This window comes from Carcharodon carcharias, chromosome 7 (assembly GCF_017639515.1).
Source record: "Carcharodon carcharias isolate sCarCar2 chromosome 7, sCarCar2.pri, whole genome shotgun sequence".
NCBI lineage: Eukaryota > Metazoa > Chordata > Chondrichthyes > Lamniformes > Lamnidae > Carcharodon > Carcharodon carcharias.
In genome coordinates this window covers 109,121,270-109,135,194 of record NC_054473.1, presented here as the reverse complement: position 1 = coordinate 109,135,194, position 13,925 = coordinate 109,121,270, and the positions used below count along the sequence as shown (strand labels likewise).

At 41.1% G+C, this 13,925-nt stretch overlaps 1 protein-coding gene across 8 annotated transcripts in view; it reads right to left on the bottom strand.

Annotated features, from left to right (window-relative positions):
• The window catches only part of cnot1 (CCR4-NOT transcription complex, subunit 1), a 195,582-nt gene that overhangs the window by 53,251 nt on the left and 128,406 nt on the right, over positions 1-13,925 (bottom strand). For all 8 annotated transcript variants that reach the window (XM_041190966.1, XM_041190967.1, XM_041190972.1 and 5 more), the window contains 4 exons: positions 12,710-12,889; positions 11,022-11,138; positions 10,746-10,856; positions 20-97 (listed from right to left, as the gene is read on the bottom strand). In XM_041190966.1, the coding sequence (XP_041046900.1) occupies positions 20-97; positions 10,746-10,856; positions 11,022-11,138; positions 12,710-12,889 (486 nt within the window). The remainder of the gene's footprint in view (positions 1-19; positions 98-10,745; positions 10,857-11,021; positions 11,139-12,709; positions 12,890-13,925) is intronic.

Genomic DNA, 13,925 nt, shown 5'->3' with positions numbered 1-13,925 from the left:
TAAATCAGAAGGGCCCTACCTTCAAATCATGCTCTTGATGCAGCTCTGCTAGTACATTCATAATGGCCATTGTCCAAGGATTTGGAGGCCTAAAAACCTATGGAAACATAATTCACAAAGTTAGAAACCATTTGTACAGGGCAACAGAATATTGAAAAACCCAACTCATTTCTGGATCAAAAAAAACTAAGAAAATTGACTGTACTTCTTCACTCCCACCCCTCCCTCTACCATCCCAAACAATAGGTCTCTTCTATCACATATCAGTTCCCAACCAAGTTAACACTGCACAGTAAAGAGCAAGTAATAGGTACAGGAAAGTGATCTCCAGCTGCTTATTTTCCCTGTTTCTGCTGGCCTCCATTATAGAATAGTATTACTTTGGAGGAAACTACTGGAACAATTTAATGCCGGATAAGGAAATATAAAATATACTGATTATACTGATATTCACCCACTGACTGCCACTTAATTGTTCCTCTTAATTTGTAGGTGTTGCCATCCTTTACCTGAAGGGTAGAATCCTAATTTCAAGTCCAACATTTTTTGAAATATTTTAACTTTGTTAGATGTGCCATTCAGGTTTGGTGAATCAAAGATTCACCATATTGTGTATATAAGGGAGATGCTTCATCAATCAATCTTCTGCTATAAACGTATGAATAGAGGTAGCATGCAATCAACTGACAAGAGAATATCCTGCTCAAATTGTGACTGTTGGAAAAGGGATTAATACTGTAACGTTACTTACTAACCAATCTATCACCTTTTTTAAACTATTGGTGACACAGTATGATAAAATGGCGGTAGTCCAGCAGACTTGGTGCCTCAGCAAATTATGTTAGGCACTTATATAGATACCCTTCAAAGTAAGGCTCAAATCCAGGCACCTAGTGGTTGTGAAAAGCTCCATATGAATGCAGGTCTGTCTTGCTTTTCAACCAGCAACAAACTCATCTTAATTGGCACAAAGAAAATTCAAAGATGGAAAATAAAAATTGTAGGTGGAAAAAGACAACAGTCACACACTGAATTATCTGAAACCCAAATATATTGCCCAAGAACAATGCAACACGTCGAACATGGCCATGGTGAGCCATGAATATTTCCAGCTAAACCCCCAGAAAGTGCAACCAGATGGACGAGGGTCTTTTTTTAAAAAAAGGCAGCTAAAATGGAATAAAATAGTTTAAAGATTCCCTGCAATAAATCAAGTCTTGATGGTAACTCTTAAATCTCACCTTCATTGTTTAAAAATAAAAATCACTGTCCGGGTCCTCCTCCCGCAGTAACATTCAGAAACATACCATTCAAGTTGAGGCTTCACAGCCACAAAAAAAAAGCAACATCGCAGTGTAGCACAAAACAATACCATATGGTGTCAGCACTGAGTTCATCCAAAAAGGTATCTCAGCTACTGCGGTATAATTACAGCTGGGTGCACTGCTAATCTTTCAGAAATCTTTATTTCAATACCACCCAGAATCTGCTTTCCTCTCATTTAAATCTAACTTTGAGACTTCACTGACAGTTGAAGACCAGCACCCTATGCATGGACTAAGTTCGTATGGAATAGCACAAGCCTGCCAGCCATTAGGTAAGGTGACCCTGGCTTGGTAAGCAGCAGGATGTTTATCAAATGGTGTGTGCTGGTATGAGGCACAGTTCTAGCTCATTAAACCCCAGCAGTACCCTTGTGCACACTTGGATGTCCAAAATTTCAGCTCTTGCAAAGCTGCACCTAAGCTCTCTGGATTTATGGGATGTGTCCTCACAGAGGGTGCAAGTGTAATCCACATTAAGATAGAAAAGCAAGTCCAAGGGTCAAGCAACCTCGTAACCCAAAAAAATGTTTTTAAACTGGATTACAATTAAACCAACAAAAGGTGGCGGTTGATCTAGCTCATACGAAATCTTGTCATATAAGCCGCCTGACCCCTGCCACAGATCCAAATCTGTAGTCTCTTCCAAATCAAGAACCCATCCATAATTTTCCTCAAATGGTAGAAACAGGGTTTTGCACTCACTACCTTTTGTGGCAGTTTATTCTGTAAACTTGCAGCTGTAGCAGGTTTGCAAACTGCTCCACAGACCTTCCCAGCTTCCGGGAAACCTTTGGCAATTTTAAATATTTCACACATACTTCTCCTCCACGACTCCATCTGCCTCCGAAATCCTGCTTCCGAGGGAAATTGAGCTTAGAGCCTTTGCATCCAGCTGTTTATCCCAAGCCTGAAAATCATCTTCAATTTCTCTCTTGCACTCTTTAGAGTTTCAATCACGGCCCAATTGTTTTCAGTCATTACACTGTGGTGACTCCATTTCACCGAGTGCAAATCACTCAGCGTATAACTACACTAAGTTTTCTGGGTAAAACAGTAAAAGGAGAGCATCTAATTTCTGTCTCTTTTGTAGCCAACAGCTGCTATAGAGCTGCAGGCCAGGTTAGAGCTGCAGGTCTGGAATCCATCACAGGATGACCCGAAGTTTCCTCTTGCACTGCACTTTCAAAGACTGCATTTATAAGTGAATTGCTCAAACTAAAAGCTGGCTGCACAGCACTTCACCCCATACTTGCTGTCCCGCTTGCTTCAGCATCTTCCCAGTTTCTCGACTGCTTTTATGCCACAGGAACTGTTGTTCAGCATTTTGAAATATGTTCTTTTTGGGCAACTGTTTCCCAACACAAAGGACATTGCATCGACCTTGGTCTTTTTTCAGGCATCCATTAGCTTCAAATACAGTATAAAATAAACATGTACTAGTTTGCAGAAGAGACTGCAATTACTAATAAAAGGCTTGCACTTGAAATCTACACATGGTAACCTGTCCAGTCCGAAAATCTATTGTTTGGAAACTGCAGCTGTTTAGAAATTTTTTGAGCAGACCCAAGCACTCCCTTGGCGTTATTAGCATCATTTTAGCACAGTACTTACTTTGGAAGGGGAAACATGGAAGAAACAGTATTTGGATAAGTAAAACAATTTTTATTATTGCTTTTTAATGTTTTATTACAGCTTTATGTTTCAAGTAAATAATTATATCTACAGTGTTTCCCAGTTCTCACATTTGTGGTTAGGCATTCTCATGTCATTCTATAACGCAGAGAATTCCAAAATCCAGAAATGGTTTGGCCTGAAGCTTTCAGGATTGGAGAGGTTAGAGTGTATTTTCTTGGAATCATATATGAGCCCTCTCCAATCTGGAAAGTTTGGGACTAAGTTGTTTCTGGATCTTGGAATTTTCTGCATTTTAGAACTACATTAGAATGTCTAACCAGGTCCCAGGAATTAAAATATTTCACACATACTTCAGGAGAGGACAATTGAAAACAAAAGTGCTTTAATTCATAAGTCACTGAAGATAACTCTGGTCATGCAGCCTTAGTGTCTCCTCACGTTCCGTGGTGCAGTACTCTACATGTTTTCGGAACCCTTAAATGTATTCGCAACCAAGTGGAAATATGAAAAAGTCTATTGACATAGGCAATGTCTGCAGATTCAAAGTTTGTCCACAAAAAGAAAAACATGGCAGCAATATGATTCAAAAGAGATACGAGTGTGTGGTGCACTGGTATCATTTTTTGACAACCACTGCTATGCTGTAGAGTTTGAACCACTAAAATAAATATGCATGTTTAGCAAGTGAACTTAGCAACGCTATGCTTCTCTTAATCATCTACAAACACTGCTTGACATTGGATTCTGCGAAAATAAACACCACATTAAAATTCCTATTATCATTTCAGATTGCATTCCATGCAATACTTTCACAATGAGGTTTATTAAATTATTCTATCTGAACACCAATGAAGAACATGTTCCTAACCAAGGCTTCTAATGTGCTATTTATAAAAGTTTGTGTACACTGATAATTAGAAGTACACAACTGCAAGACCTGACCGTACCAATAACCTTATTGTGCACCTCAGGGCTCAGGAATTACCCTTAGCAACGATATATTTTTTCAGTGGAGGTGTTCTGTTGCTAGCTCAAAAACTTAGATTTTCTGAATTTCTGTCCCTTCAAATCTTAAACAGTTCAGATAAAATCAAACTGTGTTCAGGCCTCTTCATTCTGGCACCAGTTTGCTTAATGATGTGGCAATTAAGCAATGGCATGGAAACAACCCAGTTGTGCTGCCCTCAGTCTTGACACTGAACCCCTTAGACCTGGTGACTTTACCTTACGTCTACTTTTGCCTGCACACCTCTCATTTCTCAGAATTGTTACAGTGCAGAAGGATGTCATTGGGCCCACCGTGTCTGCACTATGTCCTGAATGAGCAATTCATTTGATGCTATTCTTCCCCCTTCTCCCCATAATCCTGCAGATTTTTCCTTTTCAGATAATAGTCTAATTTCCTTTTAAATCGTTCAATTGAACCTGCCTCTACCACACACTCAGACAATCCATTCCAGAACTTGACGACTTGGTGAGAAAAAGCTCTCTCATATCACTTTTGCTTCTTTTGCCACTTACTTTAACTTGTGTTCTCATTTTTAATCCTTTCACGAGCAGGAGCAGTTACTTCTTTATGTCCCTCAACTTCAGTGCCTTCCACAATTAATCTCTCTCCTCAGAGTTCTCCTCTCAATTCACACGTTCCCAACAATGTGGCTTTACCCTTAATTCTCTCCCTAATCCTGCACTCCTATATCCCTTTCCCAACCAAACTGATAGTTACCCACCTTCAGACAGTCAAAATTCCCCATCTCATACCATGTTTCCCAATGATTTTGAAATCAGCACTGATGCCTTCCTTGAAAAGCTCACTTTCAACCTTATTACCTGCAGAACACACAGCCTACTCTCAAAAGACCAGAGTATGTCCTTGCCATCGAACATTTTCCCAATGTTATATTCAGCCTTGCCACACCCCCCTCCACCGTCAAAGTTACCAACATACTGTGTGATGATTCACTCTGCTGTCCCTCAACTTGAGCCACCTTTTTTTTTTGTATTGTTCCCCATTTTCTCCAGTCCTGCTATTTAGCCCACCTTTCTGTCCCAGTATGATATATGCTCTTTGTTCTCAATACTGTTTAGTCCTCCTCAGTGTGCCCTAGAGCTGCCTGCTCCCCTCCTAACCACCTTTTGAATGGTAATCCTCAGCATCATCATCAAGAATAGAATCAGCTTCCCACAAAAGGCATCCAATTACTCAAACACTTGTTCTTTCCAAATGCCATCAAGTCTTGGATGAGCATTTTTTCCAGTTCAACCCATTTAGCACCCACGTACCTCCACCAGATTCCCTCAACCAGTGGTTCCTCTGATGAAATCCAATGGTGCTTAATTTGGGTGTCCGATATGATTAAGCATTCTGTTACACATTTGCTCTGTCGCTGAGATCATATTTCTTCCTTCAGAACCCTGCCCATTTATATCTACCACTGCCGACACCGTAACTCATGCCTTCACCTTGTCGATGCCTAGGTCACAGCTGAACAGTTCATCCAGTTATATTCTTTTTCTAACAGTTTGGTACAAATGAATTGTTTGCTCAGCTGCTCCAGAAAGCCATTAAGATTCAACCATGCTGGTGTGGGACTGGAGTCACAATTAGGCCAGATTGGGTTTCCTGCCCTAAAGGACATTAGTGAATCAGTTGGGTTTTTACAACAATCTGACAGGTTCATGGTTACTTTGGGTGCTTTCAACATTTTTATTTAAACTAAACTCAAATTCTCAAAATTCAACAATGGGACATGAACTCTCATTCATAGGCTTCTACATCCGAGTTTAGAAGAATGAGAAGTGATCTCACAAACAAAAAACTCTTTAAGGACATTGTATGTTTCTCCTGCCTGAGGAATCAAGAACTAAGAATTGTAGTCTCAGGACAAGGAGTCAGCCATTTAGGACTGAAATGAGGAGAAATTTCTTCACTCAGGTTTTGAATCTTTAGAATTTTCTACTTCAGGACATTGTGGATGCTGGATCATCGAGTACATTTAAGACCTCCAATCCTATTTATGCTCTTATTTTCTGTATTGTCAGTTCATCAGCAATCACATTACTGTACATAAATATAAAAACAAAAAAACTGCGGATGCTGGAAATCCAAAACAAAAACAGAATTACCTGGAAAAACTCAGCAGGTCTGGCAGCATCGGCGGAGAAGAAAAGAGTTGATGTTTCGAGTCCTCATGACCCTTCGACAGAACTTGAGTTCGAGTCCAAGAAAGAGTTGAAATATAAGCTGGTTTAAGGTGTGTGTGTGTGTGGGGGGGCGGAGAGATAGAGAGAGAGAGAGAGAGAGAGGTGGTGGGGGGGGGTGTAGATGTAGGGACAAACAAGCAGTGATAGAAGCAGATCATCAAAAGATGTCAACGACAATAGTACAATAGAACACATTGGTGTTAAAGTTAAAGGTTGGTGATATTATCTAAACGAATGTGCTAATTAAGAATGGATGGTAGGGCACTCAAGGTATAGCTCTAGTGGGGGTTTTTTTTAATTTTTTTGTAAAAGGTGTGGCTATGGGTACCCGCATGGGCCCCAGCTATGCCTGTCTCTTTATGGGGTATGTGGAACATTCCTTGTTCCAGTCCTACTCCGGCCCCCTTCCACAACTCTTTCTCCGGTACATCGATGATTACTTCGGTGCCGCTTCATGCTCTCGTCGGGACTTGGAAAAATTTATTAATTTTGCTTCCAATCTCCACCCCTCCATCATTTTCACGTGGTCCATCTCTGACACTTCCCTTCCCTTCCTTGACCTCTCTGTCTCAATCTCTGGCGATAGACTGTCCACCAATATCCATTACAAACCCACCGACTCCCACAGCTATCTCGACTACAGCTCCTCACACCCCGCTTCCTGTAAGGACTCCATCCCATTCTCTCAGTTCCTTCGCCTCCGTCGCATCTGTTCCGATGATGCTACCTTCAAAAACAGTTCCTCTGACATGTCCTCCTTCTTCCTTAACCGAGGTTTTCCACCCACGGTCGTTGACAGGGCCCTCAACCGTGTCCGGCACATCTCCCGCGCATCCGCCCTCACGCCTTCTCCTCCCTCCCAGAAACATGATAGGGTCCCCCTTGTCCTCACTTATCACCCCACCAGCCTCCGCATTCAAAGGATCATCCTCCGCCATTTCCGCCAACTCCAGCATGATGCCACCACCAAACACATCTTCCCTTCACCCCCCTTATCGGCATTCCGTAGGGATCGCTCCCTCCGGGACACCCTGGTCCACTCCTCCATCACCCCCTACTCCTCAACCCCCTCCTATGGCACCACCCCATGACCACGCAAAAGATGCAACACCTGCCCCTTCACTTCCTCTCTCCTCACCGTCCAAGGACCCAAACACTCCTTTCAAGTGAAGCAGCATTTCACTTGCATTTCCCCCAACTTAGTCTACTGCATTCGTTGCTCCCAATGTGGTCTCCTCTATATTGGAGAGACCAAACGTAAACTGGGCGACCGCTTTGCAGAACACCTGCGGTCTGTCCGCAAGAATGACCCAAACCTCCCTGTCGCTTGTCATTTTAACACTCCACCCTGCTCTCTTGCCCACATGTCTGTCCTTGGCTTGCTGCATTGTTCCTGTGAAGCCCAACGCAAACTGGAGGAACAACACCTCATCTTCCGACTAGGCACTTTACAGCCTTCCGGACTGAATATTGAATTCAACAACTTTAGGTCGTGAGCTGCCTCCCCCATCCCCACCCCCTTTCTGTTTCCCCCTTCCTTTTTTTTCCAATAAATTATAAAGATTTTCCTTTTCCCACCTATTTCCATTATTTAAAAAAAATTAAAAAAAACCCCACTAGAGCTATACCTTGAGTGCCCTACCATCCATTCTTAATTAGCACATTCGTTTAGATAATATCACCAACTTTAACTTTAACACCTATGTGTTCTATTGTACTATTGTCGTTGACATCTTTTGATGATCTGCTTCTATCACTGCTTGTTTGTCCCTACAACCACACCACCCCACCTCCACCTCTCTCCCTCTCTATCTCTCCGCCCCCCACACACACACCTTGAACCAGCTTATATTTCAACTCTTTCTTGGACTCGAACTCAAGTTCTGTCGAAGGGTCATGAGGACTCGAAACGTCAACTCTTTTCTTTTCCGCCGATGCTGCCAGACCTGCTGAGTTTTTCCACATTACTGTACACACTGTTTTTGCTATTTCTCTTGCGAGAAACTCAATTTACATTTTATACAATAGAAATGGTGGCTCCTGATGTTTTAACTCACGTTAGATAGCAGGAAGATTTACAGAACAGCCCAAACTACAAAGATTCTCATAATTTTGAAGCTGTTTACCAGCATGGGCACAAAGGTATCTATTAAAAGGTGTAAACACATAGATCAATGATGTGTATGGAACATTAAGCAGCAGACTTGCAATGGCATTACCCAATCAGCAAAGAGGAGAAAGTGTTGGGATGAGAAAAAAGAATGAATTTGATTGCTGATACAAATTTGAAAGCTGCATCAGGACATTGTGGGATGGACAAGAGATGTGGACAAGAAGGGAAGGGGAGTTGTGCTGAGAGGGAGAGGTGGGGGTGAGAGGGGCTAATCAAAAGATATGGAGGTGGGGAAAGCGGGTGGAGGTGGTACTAGGGAAGGGAAAGAATGAGCTTAAGAACCCATCAGAATGTGAAAGCTAAATCAGTAGCCTGTATGGTAGGTCAGGCTAGGTTAACGCTTTTGATAGCTGCAAAGAAAGCAATTGGTCACAAAAATTTAAATTGCTGCATTGGTTCAGCTGCCATCAGGAGTTTGTACAGAAACTACTTCAGGTGGCTGCTGTTTGTGAATTTATCTTGTGTTCTATTCTCTTCCCTCGTTTTTCAATTTCCGGCCACTATACATTTACATCTCTTGGCAGTACAGAACTTAAGATATTGCTGAAAAGTAGCTTTTCATCTTGCACTCGTCAGGACAAGTGTAAGAACGCCAAATTTCAAACAATTACAACAATTTATACTAAAGGAGAAAAGGTTGCCAACTGACTGGAAAGTCAACTCTGATTGGCTGAGGCATTGCCATGGAGAAAGCAATGGGGAACTATAGGCTTCCCAAGCTCACTGGTAATTCAAAAAAAGGCACATGGTTTGAACATATTCCTTTAGTTTGCAGAGAACAGGTCCCTGCATACGAATGTCACTTCTAGAGTAAATGAATTACCAGTGAGCTTGAGAAACCTATAGTTCCCCCACTGCTTTCTCCAAGACAACACCTCAGCCAATCAGCACCTTTTTCTCCTGCAGTATCAATTGTTGTGATCATTTGAAATTTAGCATTCTTGTGTTGGTCCTTATGAGTGCAAGGTGAAAAGCTTCAGCAACATGCCTCACTTTTCTGCGTATTATATATTTTCAGATCTTGTAAATCAACAGGCTTGTAAAGGAATTTTTCACAACCAAAGAAAAAACCCTGCATCAAATCACCGCTAACACGGTAATCTTGATTTAGCTTTTTTAACTATTATGGCCATTAATTTTATATTAAATGCTATTTCATTTGGAACATCTCCCAAGTTAATTTGAACCTTTCCAATACATCTTGCTTTAGTCTTCAAGGTCACCAAGTAACAGTAAAGGCTCGAATAAAATGGGTGAAATAAGTTCCTATCTATAATTCCACACATACAATTTTTAATCTCAGTAATGCCATACATGGTACATGGAGAGTATACTAGTCAGCAAGGTGCACCAAAGTCGGGGAAATTGTGCATCAACATGTCGCCTACCCCGACAATGTAAGGTTTGCACAAGTCTGAATTAACCAGTAATTAATAACAGCTTGTGCACCAATCTCGCAATGCCTCTATCGCTTTGGCTGTTTAAAAGTCATTGGATTAAAAGATCCGATTAAGGAGGCATCAATTTCAAGCTAAACACAATTACAGCCTCACAAGAGTTATCTTGACACTTTCCTTTTATGAAACCATTTTGCTTTTAGTTTTCTTTGACAGGCGGCCTTGAATCCCTTCCTTACATTAGGCACTAATAGCCTCTCCAGTACCCTAAAGAGACTTAAAATCCCGAGGATTGCACTGTCATGTTTAAGATTAGAAATACATTCATAAATTTTATATACATTTAAATATATCGTTGGATTCAAAAGAAATACAGCAGATGTTACCTATTATCTGGGCCGGATACTTCCAATGTTTAGCTGCTTTAATTTAGTAACACCATCACTCTGATTTACCAACTCATTAAGAGGATTATGAATACTCTCTACAGTGGTCAGAGGCTATATACACGATCCTCCAGGCTATTTCTTTCCATCCTTTTGACTCGTGTGCCAATTAAGAGTCCTTTTGACACACTATGAATGAAGAATCTGCTGGAATCTGCCACTGACTCATAAAAATAGGCTAAATTCTACAGTTCAAATCGCCACATCCCATCAGGGAGAGCCTTGGTGCCGAAGCACATTTAAAGTAAACAGAAATGATCAATGTGGCTACTGGGCAGATCTTGCTGTGGGACAAGCAACCACAGCAGTTTATGGAGAAAGTACTGGCTAGTCCTGAGAAGTTATAATTATATTGATGCATTGTCACCAAACTCACAAGGACCCAATGTAAAGGAGGTCTCAACCATATTTCTTTCCATTCACTCTATTCTTGTTACTTCAAAACCTGGACCAGAATTTATCAGAGCATTCTTGAGATCAATTCTCTTCTCGGGTGTGATTGGAAAGTTCTTAGATTATTCAGCTGAACATAATAGAGAAAAAAAAACTAAGGATTTTAACTTACCATACTCCTAACGCTGGATTCTAAAACTTTGGCAACAAAAGGGACAACGTACAGCATCTCTTGCTGGCCTTTCACATAAGCCTCCAGTAGCAAAGATTTCACATCGAGATCCTACATACAATTGTTTTAATGAAACATGGTTTGAGTTTGGAAATACTGAAGTAATCCTAAACACAATAAGCCTATTCAACAATTCAGTTATAATTAAACTTGCTCGAAACCATAAAAGGGTGGATTCAAACATTACTAAAGACCCAACAAGATAGAGCCACTTACAATGTGCAAGATGGGTTTATTTTTGGCTAAGGTTATCATGCCCAACCAGTGGCCCAGGTTCTTCAACAGTGACCGGTCTGAAAAGTTTGCTGCAGCCTTGTCAGATGTCAATAGTACCTAAAACGGTCAAAAAAAAGGTAAAGCAGCAGGGTAGTAACTGTCTAATACTCAATACTTAGTTTTATAGTTAAAATGACTGAATTTGTTTCTCATCAGGACAGCTCAGTTAGCAAGTGAACTTATCAAATGGCCTTTAGGAATCTATTACTTAGAGCTGCTGGACATCAAATAGCACAGAAAATGCTACATTACATCTAGTGCAGCTCAGGGAGGAAAGCACTGATTAACTCCAGTGTAGTTTCATATAATGAAAAGATCTTGAGTTAACAACTCTCTATTAAATATTTTGAACAGTAACACCACTACAAATCATCTTGGCAAAATTATGCACAGCCTTATCTTTTTTTATTCCCCTACATTTTTAAAAATTCATTCATGGGACGTGGGCATCGATGGCTAGGCCAGCCTTTATTGCCCATCCCTAATTTCCTTCGAGAAGGTGGTAGTGAGCTACCTTCTTCAATCGCTGCAGGCCCTGTGGTACAGGTACACCCACAGTGCTGTTAGGGAGGGAGTTCCAGGATTTTGACCCAGCAACAATAAAGGAATGGCGATATATTTCCAAGTCAGGATGGTGAATAGCTTGGAGGGGAACTCCCATTTGGTGGTGCTCCCATATGTCTGTGGCCCTTGGCCTCCTATAAGTCACTTGTAATTAAGCTTATAAGTGAGCCACTACGTATTCAGAATAGGCAAGAGTTAGCACTAAAAATGACTGAAGGACAGGTCAGAGAAAAACCCATCCAATCAATGTCACGTATGAAGCAGTCCACTCAAATTATAATGCTCCAAAGCTTCTTCCATGACTGAGTAAATTCACTGCATGCTTATAGTACTGAACCATAAACACATGGTTCCTGCCTCAACCAGCTAGGTCTGTGTTAAGGTATCCAATGCCAACAGTATCAGTTCAACTGTCATGGCACAGGAAAACAAAAAGAAAATAAATAAATTAGCGAGAGCCCCCATTCTTGATAACTTCCTGGGAAATAAAAGAGTTACCTCTGCTGGTTCGCAGCCTGCTGAGGCCCACACCTGGAGGATTGACCCACTTGGGTTGTTACCTGCTAGTGTGCCCATGAATCTCTCCTACAATAGTTGGGATCTTCAGGATTGAGAGAGTTGGTCTTAAAAGCAAAAGGGCTGCAGTTTTTCTAAAAGAAAATGAAAACAAAAGTGGAAGCAGAAGCTTACTGAATTGCACTGGTTTTGGTGTGGTTGGGGAAAGAGAACGAAGGAACTCCTGCTTCTAACGTCTAGCCAGCGACCCAGGCCAGAAAGTATTCAAGTGGATGGCATTAGAGGACAGGATTGCACATTGCAGTTGTGCCATCTGTGGCAAATAAGCTCCTAGCATTCAGTGCCTTACATTCACACATGTAGCTAATTAGTCCAAGTGCTGGAACTGTAACCTGGTATGGATGTATGCTTTTAGAAGCAGAAGAGGGATAGTTGGAGGGGTGGAATATGGGAAAGGTTATGTCAACAGGCGTAGGCTACCAGCTTCAGAAGGAAATTCCTGCCTCATCCAGGTGAATGCTATCTGCTCATGGCTCTCTAACTCTTACCTTGATGTTTCTATATGTCTCGGTGAGTACCATTTTGTTGAACTCAGAATTCTTCAACGTGTCCATAAAGTTTGAGTACAGACTGTGAAAGTTAGGTTCAATGCTAACTCTCTTCATGACCAAATACTGGGATACCCAGGGCATAAACTCATCCTTCACAGTCTCTTTTAGCTCTTCCACCTGTAGCACCAAGAGGAACAACACACCATATCAGTGATAATGATTAGAAATTAGCGAAATGGAACACACTGAATTAAGTACCAAACAGTTCATTTAGATTAGTACTAAAAATTAACAATGCAAGAAAAACTGTGCCTTACATATTAGAAAAGTACATCAGTTATTGATTGCTTCAAACACCAGAATTGCTTTGACCCAAACATCAGTATAGTATTGAACAGTACTGCTTCATCTAGCCACACATCCAAACAGCATTCCTCCATGTGCAATTCCCTGAACAAAGGCTTCATCTCCAGTGGGCACCAGAGCACCCAGCTGTTAAATAGCCATCAGCACTGTTGGAAAATAACAGTGGGCCTGTGAGAATGACTACCTCCTGTCTGCATAAACGGCAAATTCTTGGTTATGGGTCTATGAGAAAGGGAAAGATGGACTATCATCTTGCGGACAGCCTTCAATTAAGGGCTTGTTGCAGGAAACTAATTCAATAAAGTGAAATTAAATTCCAGAAGTGATCAACAACCTATAAATCTCTAAATCATCAACTGTGTCTAATTATTCCCCAAACCCAACCAAAATGGTTTGTATAGTTACATAATCCAAAACACTTGTTTGCACGCACAAGTTACTTTTGTAGCTCAGTGACTAATTGCAATGTCTTAAAGTGTATCAAACACAATGTGATACAGCACATATAATTGCAATTATCTTAAGCAAATGCAAAGAACTTGCATTTATATAGCACCCCGTCATATTCTCTGGGCACCATAAGCTCTTTCACATCCAGCAAATTGCGACCAAAGTGCAATTTTTTTTTTTAAGGCAGCCAGTTGTGCAAACTATGCAGCAGCAAGGTCCCCCAACAAAGCGCTCCTCCCAAATTTTGGTAGGGTGGAAGGAAAACAGAAACAAAAATAAATTGAAAATAACAATTTGAATCTGCTGGGATGAAATTGCACAGTCATTAGGAACACAGGAACAGTAGGCCATTTCACTGGAAATAGGAAAAATGGCAATGAACAGTAAATATGCTGTG